This window comes from Somniosus microcephalus, chromosome 4 (assembly GCF_052327205.1).
Source record: "Somniosus microcephalus isolate GS21.2 chromosome 4, FLI_Smic_1.0, whole genome shotgun sequence".
Classification (NCBI taxonomy): Eukaryota; Metazoa; Chordata; class Chondrichthyes; order Squaliformes; family Somniosidae; genus Somniosus; species Somniosus microcephalus.
In genome coordinates this window covers 253,584,191-253,597,698 of record NC_140990.1, presented here as the reverse complement: position 1 = coordinate 253,597,698, position 13,508 = coordinate 253,584,191, and the positions used below count along the sequence as shown (strand labels likewise).

The following is a 13,508-nucleotide window of genomic DNA, read 5'->3' as shown; positions in this document are numbered from 1 at the left end:
TGCGCAGCATATATCAATTCATTAATCTCACAGCACATACGTTATGAGCTTGTCAGACAACTATTGCTCCAAGTTTATATACTGCTTTGTTGAACAAAAGTAATAATAAGCAAAAACCTATTTACAGAGCAATAAATATTAGTACTATTTACATCCAATAGGAATCCAGTGAAAATGTAACCATGAAAGTGATTTTACAATTTAAAATTACAGAAGCAAAATTGTGTCCCACTGTTTTTCTTGCACTTTATATCTCACAAGTAACATGAGAGTTTAGAAATGAGTGTGAAATTAGCATAAGAATGCTTATATTCCTAGGATTTTTCTTTGTCTGCAATTTTAACGGCAACCTTAGCCCATTTCAAATAAATTAATTAAAATAGCAAACAAAGGACTATAAGACAATGTATTAATATCACAAACTATTATTTCTAGGTTAAGATCATCAGAAATGGATCAATATTTTGACTACATCCGCTGGTCCAGAAAATGTAGTAAACAATGTAGCATTCTAAATACTATGCTATTAGAGCTTCACAGATGTCAGTTGAATACCACATCATAAAAACACAGCTTCTCATGCATAGTATGGAATATTTTTTAATGAGGCATGACTTTACTGTGACATTAACATACAATTTTATAACTGTATATATTTCTAGAATGAAGTGTGCTTCAAACACCAACAGCCTTTCTATCTAATAATGCTATCTCACATAGTTAAGTAAAAGCTTTGCATAATTTCACCAGAATATTTTTCAACATTGTACCGTCAGCTTCTCTTAGCTGCCATCTTTTATATCAAAAGGTGAAAATCAAGCATTGTAAACAGATGGGGAAAAGTTCAAGGTATTAAATCTCAAATCACCAACTATGCCAGACCACCATCCTTTCATAATTCAGCCCCTTCTGTTGGAGATCTGAAAATATATTCCAGACAGATGACATGTTAACAGAATCATTTCATGGTTCAGTGTTTTCTCAGTATGATTTATCTCCATCTGCAGGTATTGGAGGTCCCTATTCAGGAGATTTATGAGTAGCGTCCAAGAATCCATTTTAATAAGGGAGACATTGTGTCACATGGAGAAACAAAACATTCATGTCTGGCCCAAGATGGGTATCTAGTTGCTGTTTTAAACTGAAATTGAATAATTTTTCAAATTATTATCTTGATTCAAAAAAGGATTAAATAAAAAGGTTTTCAATCTATCAGCTCCTCAACAATCCTTCAATTTAGCTGAAACAAAATTTGAGCGAAATATATAACAGAACTAAATACAGATGCATATACATTTGAAATTGATTTCTTTCACGTGATGCCCTGTCATCTTTTTGCTCTAGAAACAGCTTCAAAATTCTTCGTAGTAATTTGGAATTTCATCTATTTGACAGAATTTGTCAATAATTTCAAATCTGTATTCTCTTCTCTATAATTCTTATGCCCTGTTTTACACAAATATAGAAGAAACAAGATAAAGTACTACTGAATATCAATTTTCTCACACTATGTCATGTTCATTTCTAGGTCCTGGGTACGGTGGATGGAGATAACATTGTGATGCACTGATGCTGCCACCCTAATCTAAATATGAATAGGAGCTAATCAGAAATGCAAATTGTAACCAAAAGGGCCTGTGATAATAACTGTATGATGGTGGAGATAAAAAGGTCAAGGCTTGTATTATTACAGCTTTTAAATTCTCATCAGCAATAAATAGCTACAAGGAGGAAAAAGGCAATGAGAACAAGTTATTTCTGATCTGCAATGATTTGGACTCTGGCAAGAAACAATTCTCGACAGTCAGTTTTTCATGCTTTATCAATCATCTATTCCATTAAAAAGGCACGCAAAATTAGTTGCCACTTAGTTGCTCAATTGTCAATCACATCACATTATAAGCAGAGTGAAAATTCATGCATTAATTGAAATAAATGATAGAAAAATAGGCTCATTTCTAGTTCTGGAAAATAACGAATTCTCATCCCTTACCCCCACCAATGCATTTCCCATTTTGTCTGCAATATTTCTGAACAGAGAATTTTCCAAAATACACTTTACAATTTAATAAAAATCTGATACACAGTTGGATGAAATACAAGATCCACACCCGTATTTTGTTTTTTTCTCATTTACAATTCGGAGAATGTGTGAATGTCTGTGGGAAACATGGATAGATGCAATACAAAACAAGCTTGTAAACAAGTTACTGTTTACATTTAAAGAAGATAATAAACTGAAAAAGAATGTAATACTGTAGCCAGAAATTAATCCTTATTCAATATAAAGTCTAGAGTAATTTCTCGCAGAGATTGTTTTCTTTCAGTGACGTATGTATACTTTTACTTTTGTTATTTAAAAAATAACTCTTTTATTCTGCAAAGAATATACACACTTAAAAAATGGACTCACTAGACAGTGCTCACAAAATTGAGAGCAATATATTTTCAACATAAGCTGTGTAATGTTATCTACAGGTATTTCATTTTCACTGTAAAAAAAAACAGCATACCAAATTTCATGAACCCGCCCATCATTCAGACCCAGTAAATGGATTAAATATTCTTTCATCATAATGAGCTTTTCCTTTCATCTTGGTAAACTGTCTTTTTGTATTAATTTTTTGGCTCATTGATTCCTCCCCTCTTCGTTCCATTAGATTGTCAATGTTGCCACCTGGACCATGTTTCTTTCTTCAGACAAAGGACAGGGGGCTGGACTAGTTAGAATCTGGACAACAGACTGACAATCTAGCCAGAGATCAAAAGCTGTGCATCTATGGAGTAGGATTTATCATAAAGCTTTTGTTCCTCCAGAATTGTACCACAGCACTACTGCAAACTGTTATTTTTAATGGACTGATTGAGAGCTTCTGAAACTTGCACACTTGGGAAGATCATATTAGCACAACAGTCACTGTGAGAATTCAAACTCAGATCCTCTAAATAGGAAGTGTGTGTGTGCGTTCTACCAGACACACCCTATATTCAGTATCTGAAGAGTTACTGTGCAACTCATTGTCAATACCTCATTTAACAAAAATAGGTAATGACTACATATGGATTAAAGATATTTAATTTCATCTTATTATTTGCTTATTTTCCAAAGACTTTCCAGATGTACAGATTGTATAATTGTTCACATTGAAAACCTTTTTCTGATTTCATAATTGCTACACATTTTCATACTTTATACATAGGATTGTAATAGTCAGTAATTCTGAAATAGAACTAAGCCAAGAGAGCCATCTAGTGACATACCTTGGAATCTTAAAGAGTGCCTTCACAGGATGCAGATGAGACAAAGGTGGCTCACCATCACCAAGCTCAATTGCTGTAATGCCTAATGACCATACGTCGCATCGGGTGTCATATGAATAGTCAAACTGTTGTTCACAAGCAATGACCTGTCAATTAATAATATATTAAACTTCAAAAGTTTATTCGTAATCCTACTGGTAGTTACATTCCCACATACTCGCATTTTGTGCTTCATCAATTATGTGAAGGAAGCAAAGTTAAATTTATATAAAACTTTATGACATAGGTCATCGCCATTTACCTAGGAGCACAACATTAATTATTATGCTGGCAAATACCACATATGCAAAATATAAAAACTGATGATTAGTATTCACTCTTTGTCAAACTCTTTACACAACTCCAGCAGTGTTTGCAGCACATAATAATCACTGCCATAAGCCATAAAGCATTTTTTCCCTAACATTAGAAATTATACAATAAAGAATCTTCTAAAATGAAACTTCATCACCATTATTTATACTTAAGGATATTTCTAAAGCACTTAAACATATGCTCCTATTCATATAAACCAGACTCGTTCCACTTATTTCACTGAATATCAAATCTGTATGTATATTCTGCTTAGCTATTTTTACAATCAATTCACCAGAGATCATCTCCCAATTTGGAACTTTTGTTGACAGGAGATGAATGGCATCATGTGAGTATCTTCCTCTGGAATATGGAAAATTATTATAGGTAAGTGGGGAACTCACATTTATTTTTCATACGCAGCCTTCTCAATACACCATTGGTTTATTCCACTGTGCACGATCAATTGATCAACAAGATCAAATTGCCATTACTGAAGACATAATTGCAACAGGAGGGACTCGAATATATTTGCTAATTTGCCAACACTCGCCATAGGTAAAATAAATGCAATTAATTACTCAATTTGCTTGCTTCATATTAATATTACAAGCACATCTCTGCTTCTCGGGAAGTACTGTGACTGTATATATTGGGTCATATCTACATGCTTACAACATTATCTGCATCGGTGTAAAAATTAGGATTACACAGTTTCACAAAATGAAGTCTTTTGAACCATCATTTTGGAAGTGAGGAGTTCCACTTAAATATCATACTGTCCAACACAGGGATTTGCGAAGGGATTTCCAGGTGTCGGAGGGTTATCAGATTTCTGCCTGTTTGGGTTGGGTATGCTGTGCACTGAGAGTGCAGTGTCTCAAGAAGTCAATTGTTTGTCATTTTTTTCCTAATTTCTATGCCCAAAATAACATTTCAAACAAAATTTTCAAAATCGAATAATTAGATATTTTACAATAAATATATCTATCGTTTTCATTATTTTTTGTCTGTCTTTTAATACTTTCATTAAACTTTTTACTTGTAAGCCTCAGCCTCTCCCAAAACCCTGGGCTTGGATTTGATATTTTTGGCCAGAGAGGTGACTCAGAGCACTGAAAGCAGGTCCTGCACTCTGAGCATGTGCAGTGTGTACAATTTACCAGAAGGCATCCATGACATTTTAGCTAGCCAAGTGATACAGTGCTTGTTTCTCAGTCTCTAACAAAAGCAATTTGGTTGTTTTTCAAAATTATTTGAAGAGAAGCAAAAGGAATTTTTTTTAAAGCTTTATACAGCCAATTTTTTTTTTTTTTTAAAGTGTTTTTGTGTGGGGAATGAGAGAATGAATGAGAGATAGAGCTACAGGCTGACAGAAAGATACACTTCCAATCATAAAATACCAGAGGACCAAAGATTTGTGGGCTGTGATCGCAGCAGCATGCCAGGATCACATCCACCAGTGCTCTCCAGTACTGACCCCACCAGAGCTTTCAGTCAGTTGAAGGGCAGCTCATTTGCATGGGCCTGGTGGATGTGGCACATTTTGGGCACCTGACTACTGCTTGCTGCTGGAAATTCCAGCGCCCAGCAGCTATCCTGGGGGAGGGTAAATAGGATTCATTTTTTACAAATACTTATTTATTTTTAGAAATGGTGGGTTTTAATTGGTTGGCTTTCGGTGAACAGAAAGTTTAAGTCAATCACACATTTTTGAGAGGTGGACAGTAAAAAGCTGGAGACAAAATGGAAACAGGAAAACAACGATACAACATTTTCCTGCCCATTGCCTTCCCTGAGCTCACATTCTTATCAAATACAGGAATCCCATAAATTTGGAAATCTTGGTTTTGGTTATAAGATAATCTTGTGGTTCTAACAATTTATATACCGCTCAAACGTTGTTATTACAGTTTGTATCAGTTATACTACAGCCAGCACTCAACTTCTATTTCACAGATTTTATTCACTGAATACAATCAGTGGTTACAGTTAGCTATCCTCCTGTGATTCTTCAATCTCATTGGTGCATATAGGCTAAAAGGCAGAACTGTAGCAAGATAGTAAAACTAAAACTGAAACTTCCCACCTCAATGCTCATGTTTTTCAGTTTGTCCATAACATGAGCAAATAGAAACTCAAAATCCATGTAGCATCCAAAATGGCTCAAACCAGGTGAACCTCTAATCTTATTAGCAAAGTTAGGCTTTGTTTATCTGATACATTACTACAAGCTGAGTTAGAAGAGCAGCTAGTGTGCACAAGACATCCAGCAGACAGGAAGACTTAAGCTCGAAAGCCAATATAATGGTCAAATTTGAACATTGAGATTCAGGTTTTTATCTATGGATTTACTACCTGAACTCATTTAGTTACCAAAACATTTATAACGAGCAGTGATTACTAATACATGGTTAAAGTAAGTGACATAGATTTATAATATAGCCTTAACAACATTTCTTTTAAGGGTCCTCTGGCTTTATTTTCCTTTACTCCATCTCTGGCACATAGCCTACTAAAGTTTATTAAGTTAATCAGATATTACCGCTAAAATTTCACAGCTAAGTTGTCCTCAAGTGCACAAACAAAAATGCCTGTATGATCAGAATTAATTTGCACAGAATGATAATAGGAGTTAAACTAAACTGACTTCCAGCTATTAACCATGAGCTGACCATCAATCCCAAAATAGTGGCAAAGAAGTGCAAAATTTGGTTTGATTAAAAAGTTCCAATTACTGAAAAATGCATGAAAAATTCATTGGTTGTGTTTAGTACAGCTGAGTTACTGTTTTATTATATGTTACCGCATAAAGCTGTTGGTGCAAAACATGCAATCAAAAGTTGCGAGACATTTAAAATAGATTTGGTAGAAAAGAGGATAAAACTTTGGTAAACATCAGTAAGCAAACAGATATTGCTGACCAAGAGGCAGGAAGAAATAATGTCATTTAGGGTATGGAAATAAATAAAGTTGAACATACGCATAAGCTCTAATTCTACCTGTCCCAACTCAAGTTGTCACATCTCCAACGTTTTTCCCCCCCGTGGTCGCACAGTCACCACTGATGTGTCACAGGGTTCCATCCTTGGTTTCCTCCTTTTCATCATCTACACATTACCCTCAGCAACATCATCCACAAGCACAATGTTACTTTTCACACGTATGGCGACAACCCACTTCTCTACTGACTCCATAATTCATGCTATGCTATTCAACTGCTTGCTCACTGTCAAGCCCTGGCTGAGCCAAAATGCCATGCAACTCATTGTTAACAAGACTGATACCAGCTTTTTCCAGCTCTCACTCACACCTCTATCAACTTCCCTGGGTGCCACTCAGGCTCAACCCAGTATTGCACAGAGATAGCATTCTGTTCAACCAAGCCAAGCTTTAAGCTCCAAGCCTTTCTGCAAGACTGCCGCCCTCTTCCAATTCTGGAACACTACTGTTGAAACCCTTATGCACCTTTTTCAGTAATTTTTGCAGTTCTTTGCCACTATTTTGGGATTGATGGTCAGCTCATGGTTAATAGCTGGAAGTTAGTTTAGTTTAACTCCTATTATCATCATCTAAGGATTGATTTTATCAGATGCTCTTCTTGCAACCTTCAACCCCTTTTGCGAATTCTGACCCTTCTTTTGTACAAAATACCACACACCCATCATCCACATCTTCTGAAAGCTCCACTGGCTCCCTGTGCCCCAGCAAATCCAATTTAAAATCCTCTTCTTCATCTTCAAAGCTCACCACGGCCTCTATCACCATATTTGGGAAATCTTCTGCAGTCCTACTTTTCGGCCTGCATGCTCCTTTCCTCGGAAACTGGGTTACTACTTTTTTTCCTCGCTCGCTCGCTCTGCTCCACCATCGGATGCTGATCTTTTGGCTACATCCTGCCCTTTAGAATTCTCTGAGGAAAATCATATTGTCTTGCTACCTCTCCTTTCCTTTAAAAAACATCTATAAACGTGTCTCTTTTTCAAGCTCCCTTCCCCCAGTTCTTTCACTTCCTGCTTAGTGTCTACCTTGCCCCCTTGTAAGGTCCTCCAAGACATTTGTCTACGTGAAGAGTTCAATGTAAAATGTATGTTGTTGGTGGGAATGTTGTTTAGTTGTTGAGGTGAATTTTCTATTAGAATTCTGGAATACCTAATAAATAAGATTTTTGCATTCAAAAGCAAAACTAATCATTTTTAAGCCTGACCACTTTACAAGTTAACCTTATATAAATGGCTTACTGATAGAGCATTAAAAATTTATTGCAAATAACCCACAATGTCACTGCACGCTGCATGTCAGTTTAAATGCTGCATTGATCACAAGTCGTGAAGGCTATCTATTGTGTTGCTAATGTACTTGACACAATTAATTAATTTTGAAGTGCAGTGACTGTAAGCAAACAGTATAGTAACGGTATAATAATATTAGTTTCTTTGCTCATCTTTTTTGTGTAATACAAAACAGATGGCACCTTTACAAGAAATTCAATTGCTATGTGTATTAAATAGTTTCTGATTACTAATTAAAGCTGTATTATGAAAGATAATAAATGGTTTAGTGCTGCACATTGTTTATAGAAACACTTCATGGTGAACAAGGAAAATGCAGTTGATACTGGGTTTTCAGAAAGCTTTTCACAAGGATCCACATTAATAATTGATGGCTAAAGTAAACCTGTGGAAAAGCTGCATAAGGTCTCACTCATTTAAGGATTGCACCTTCTACACATGGGGGCAAAGATGGTGTGCATGTTTTATCTACAGGCTCCATTATCTATGTGTATAGAACAAATTATACCATGGGACTGTATAGGAGTTCATGTACAGCACTGGTTAAGAAAATTGGCTTAAAAACATGAAAAAGAGTAGCCATATGTAGATACTCCAGGTTTCAATCTTATAATCCATGCAATTTTTAATATATTAATGACTTAGCATTGAGTACTATAAGAAAAATTTTAAAAGGCTAGATTTTCCAGGGGGTCAGCGGGCGCGATCAGTGGCAGGTCAGGTGGGAATGTGCTTTTTTCCCCCAGCGGGTCAGGATCCCGCTGTGAACCCGCCGTCACACACCTTTCCCCGATGTTGGGTCTGTCAGCGCTGAGCAAACACGACACGCAGCGGCGGGGCCAATTCAGGTAATTAGTGTCTTGTTTCGAGCCACTTAATGAATTTCTGCTCACCTTCTGCATTTGACAGTTCACCCACAGGGTCCACGCTGGTCATGGACCACGTTTGTCAAGCTGAGGCGGGAGGTCAGTGGCCATTAAATCAGCTGTTGAGCTGGCAGCTTCAAATATACAGTAAAATCTTCCACCTTAGAGATATCTTCCCTCAGCCACAAACTCTTCCTCACTGCATGTCCACAACAGATTCACCTTGCTGCAACTCTTTATGCAAGTCTGCATCCAGTCTGACCCCATTACATCTCTCACCATTGATAGATTGCTTCTGTCATCTCTACTTCACCTGCCATCTATTCCGTCAGCATGAGTGACCTTAATACTCTCTCACCTTGATCCTCAGAATTCCACCACGATCAGCCCCAACACCAGCAGCACCAGGTACACCAGCAGCAGCACCAACAACACCAACCTTCTCCGCAATCACCTGATACTGCGCAGGACACATTGCATCAGCACCCGACCACATTGCTGCCCAGGAGGCCAGATTTACTTCACTTGACGCTGCACACCCTGGTTGGCACCACCCCGCACCAACACCATTCCTTTCACACTCATCACCATTGAGGTGGGTACCGTTATGTCTCACCATTCACCGCAACTCACTAAGCCACTTCCAAAGGTGCACACAAATCTGTCCAAGAACGCAAAGTGTTGAAAGTAAAGATTTCAATGTTTGACACCAAATTAACAGAAACTTTACATGAACATTGCATAAAACACCCAAGTGCCTATCCTTGTGTGTTGTTAGTTGGTATGATTGCACTAGGATAAGGGTGCGTGTGACAGGTGGCTAGTGAGATGGGGATGTGTTAAATGTAGGTAGAGAGGGATGGATGGCGGTGCAAGGTAAGTTGGTGTGAGTAAGGATGTGCAGGAGTAGGGTAGGGAAGGCAGAGTGATGGGATGTGATGAGAGGCACAGCAGGATGAGATTGAATGTGGCTTTGCAGTAACCTTTCGTGATCTATTGAGATCATTGAAAGGTTTGCGGCACTACACCCAGGTCCTCCTGACCATATCCCTACTTGTATCCTCCTCTGCAATGTGCAACCAGACTGTGTTGATCTCCTGGGGTGGTCTCTTCCGGCCATGGGAAGGGAAGAGGACCTCCCTGCGTGCTGTGACTCCCTCCATAAGCATATGGAGGGAGTCATGGGAGAACTGTGGTGCAGCCCTGCACCTCTGTGCAGTGATTTTCAGTGTTTGCTGCACCTCAATGTTGTAGAACACTGACAGCACAAATGTCAAAATAAAGTTGGCCATGGTCCCTTTAAGGAAACCAGTTAATGACTCGTCATCAAATGACATCACCAGAGCCACTTCCTCTAATTGGTCGGGGAACACGCTGGGCGGGCTTAACAAGCCCTATCAATGGAGAATCATTTCAGAAGCCGGGATGGAGCCAGCAGCGGGGTCGGAACCCACCACCGACGTCGCCCGCGTTAGCAAAATTGCGGCCAAAGTTTCCAGATGATACTAAAATAGAAGGTAGGCAAGAAAGGGGGATCAACCAACCAGATTCAAAAGGGTTTTACTCATTTATGTAACTGAGCCAATAGATGGCAGATGCAATTAAATGTGGATAACTGTTAATAATCATAATGAGAACAAGCAACCAAAAGAGATTTTAAGCCTACCCGCCTGGTAGAAACCAGTTGGGCGGGCAGTTAAAATGCCCATGGGAATTACCCACCAAGGTCCCATTGTCTTCCTGCAAGTTTCGATCTTAACCTGCCCTGCTGAGCAGACAAGATAGACACCCGCTGGATGCCAGCAGGGTCCTTCATTAAATATGCAGATCGGGCTCATACATACGTCATCGGGGCCCAACTGCTATTATAAACAGAGGCCTCTGGTTAAAAGCAGGGCTGAAGTATGTATTAAATGGAACAATGCTACTGTGTACTGATCAGGAAAGAGATCTAGGAATTATAGTGAATAAATCTATAGATTTGTCAGCCCAGAGAACAGAGTTTGTTATGAGGGCCAAAGACAATGGCTTCGGTTCTCTCAATGTTTAATTGAAGGAAATTTTGGCTCATCCAGGACTGGATGTCAGTCTGACAACACAGAGGCAGTGGAGGGGTTGAGAGATATGGTGGTGAGGTAGAGCTAGGTGTGGTCAGCGTACATTGGAACGTAGCATGTCTTCGGACGATGTCGCCGAGGGGCAGCACATAGATGAGAAATAGGAGGGCACCAAGGATAGATCCTAGGGGGGCTCCATGGTGCGGGGGTGGAAATAGAAGCCGTTGCAGGAAATCCTCTGGATTTGTAAGAGTGGAACCAGGCAAGGGCAGTCCCACTCAGCTGAATGACGGAGGTGTTGGAGGAGGATGGTGTAGTCAACCGTGTCAAAGGCTGCAGACAGGTTGAGAAGGATCAAGAGGGATGATGCATCAGAGTCAAAGAGGTTGTCATTTGTGACTTTGATTAAGGCCGTTTCAGTGCTATGGCTGGGGCGGAAACCTAATTGGAGAGGTTCAAACATGAAGTTGCGGAAACAATTAGCACAGATTTGGGAGGCAACACACATTCAAGGACATTGGAGAGGAAAGGGAGCTTGAAACTGGGGTGGCAGTTTGCAAGGAGAGAGGGGTCAAGGGTGTTTTTTTTTGAGGAGAGGGTGATGAGTTCAGATTTTGCCAGCACTAATTGTGCTGGTTATAGGCAGCTCTGTGTTGTGGAGGGCAATAAATCGAGTGGGCCTGCTGCCACTGCACTCTTAAAGGAGAGGTGCACTTTTCAAAGGTGGTTTAATGGTCAGCACGTTACTGAGGCAACATGCTGCATCACGTCGGCCAGGGCACCCCGATTCTCCGATACAGCCATAAGGTGCTCATGGAGTAAGTGAGGATAGAAAGGAGGTCATCTTTCCTTCAGCTGTGCAATGGATACCGTGCCAAATTAGCCAGCAGCAATGGAGAGAGGTGGCTGATCAGGTCATAGTTCCTAAGACCTGGCTGCAGTGCAGGAAGAAATTTAATGACCTTACCAGGATTATTAAATATAAGACTCCTCTTCACACTCCCCTCTTGTTCTCTGCACAGCCCTACAAAACCAGACTTTAGCCCCAGCATTTACAATTCTTTTGTCCCCGCTTCGGAAACCGCTCTTCCAATCTCAACAGTACACTTCACTATAGCCCCTTCTCTGCTTGCACTCCGACACACTCAACACCTGCTACTACCCTCACATCGGCTTCCTCCTATTGCTCACACTTGCTGCTTCTTCTCCTCAGCATGCACACTATGCTAGCTGCATCACAGATCTTCAGCACCCTTCAACAGGGCAAAGACTAACCCACTTTTCTTGCAGGAGAAGCTGGCACACAATCGAAGGGAGGCCTCAAGAACAGGAGATGGCCCCACTACGTTGCAAACTCTAACTCCAATGGTGAACGCCACTATCAACATCATTGGCAGAAGGAGGAAATGCAGCATCGGAGATAGTGAGATTGGAGGCCATGCACAACAGGGTATTTGGGCATTTTCCCTTCCTTTCTACAGGAATGCAGAACAATGTCTCCTCTCCTTAAATCAAGAGCATTGAGGCTATTGTCATGGTCTAGCTGAAACTAACAAGCCCTGAGCAAAGATCAAAAAGGGATGCTGCTGGTCTCTATGGTTCACCTGCTCACTGAGCAAACACACAGAGCCAGCTAAGCCATCAGGGGAGCCTGTTGCCTTTAAATGTTATCTTGGCATACTACTTTTAAGCACATCATGAAAGACAAAATGTAGCAATTGTCATAGTCAGTATGGTAGAACAGAATCATTTAAGCTCTGCATCCTACATTTGTTCCAGGCTAGAAATAAGGAAAGATAATCTTTATCTTTGGTCTAAAGACTGTTGAGTTGCTTCAAGATAAGAAAACTTGGGCAAGTTTGGGCTGTCTCAAATTAAAAGCCCAGTCGACCAATGTCCACAGCACAAAGCGACCTTGAATTGACATTAATTGGTCACTCTGCCTCAGGCAAAAAAACAAAAAGTCAGATCTCAAAACAGCATGCTGGTAAAAGTAGTGCTCTTTTAAGATTAACACTGAAGTATATCTTGAAATAATGTAAACAGAACTCGGTATTACAGCAAGCCAATGCCATCTCTAACCTATTCATATTCCCTTTCTTAGCACTATTATACCACAAAGTTCAGGAATATGTATGTGAAGTAACATATAAAAGTTAAAACCCAACCCACCTCAGGTGCCATCCAAAAGGGTGTACCCACAGAAGTGTTTCGACGTAATCTAGCATTTGTAAGCTTAGCTGAGACACCTATGTAACAAAAGTGCAAAAATTAATATTTTGATTCAAAAATAAACATATTGTAGCAAATCAGCAGTGAAGTGGTTAAAATACTCACTTTAATGTTTATTGTTGTTGGTTTGCAATCCCACCACAGGCAGATAGTTAAACCTACCAACCATTTGAGAGATTTTCAGCAGCTCTTGATAAATCTCATGATAGCAAAATATTTCACCAGGGTAAAGTAAAGAGACTGACACAGACTAACATACCACACAAGCTGAACATAGAACTGCAGTGACGACGGTTGTCATGGAGAAATCTCAGCCTCACAGGAGGACATGTAGAGGTGAACAGCCTTGTGTGTTTATTACCTTAAATTAGTAAAATGCAGTTATTACTAATTCTCCGAGGCATTTTTGTTCTATATTTTCCCACTCTGAACAATTTACCTTCAGG

General features: G+C 39.5%; 1 protein-coding gene across 9 annotated transcripts in view; it reads right to left on the bottom strand.

Annotated features, from left to right (window-relative positions):
* myo3b (myosin IIIB) overlaps positions 1-13,508 on the bottom strand; it is an 884,551-nt gene that overhangs the window by 712,639 nt on the left and 158,404 nt on the right. For all 9 annotated transcript variants that reach the window (XM_085986241.1, XM_085986242.1, XM_085986237.1 and 6 more), the window contains 2 exons: positions 13,003-13,079; positions 3,262-3,407 (listed from right to left, as the gene is read on the bottom strand). In XM_085986241.1, the coding sequence (XP_085842367.1) occupies positions 3,262-3,407; positions 13,003-13,079 (223 nt within the window). The remainder of the gene's footprint in view (positions 1-3,261; positions 3,408-13,002; positions 13,080-13,508) is intronic.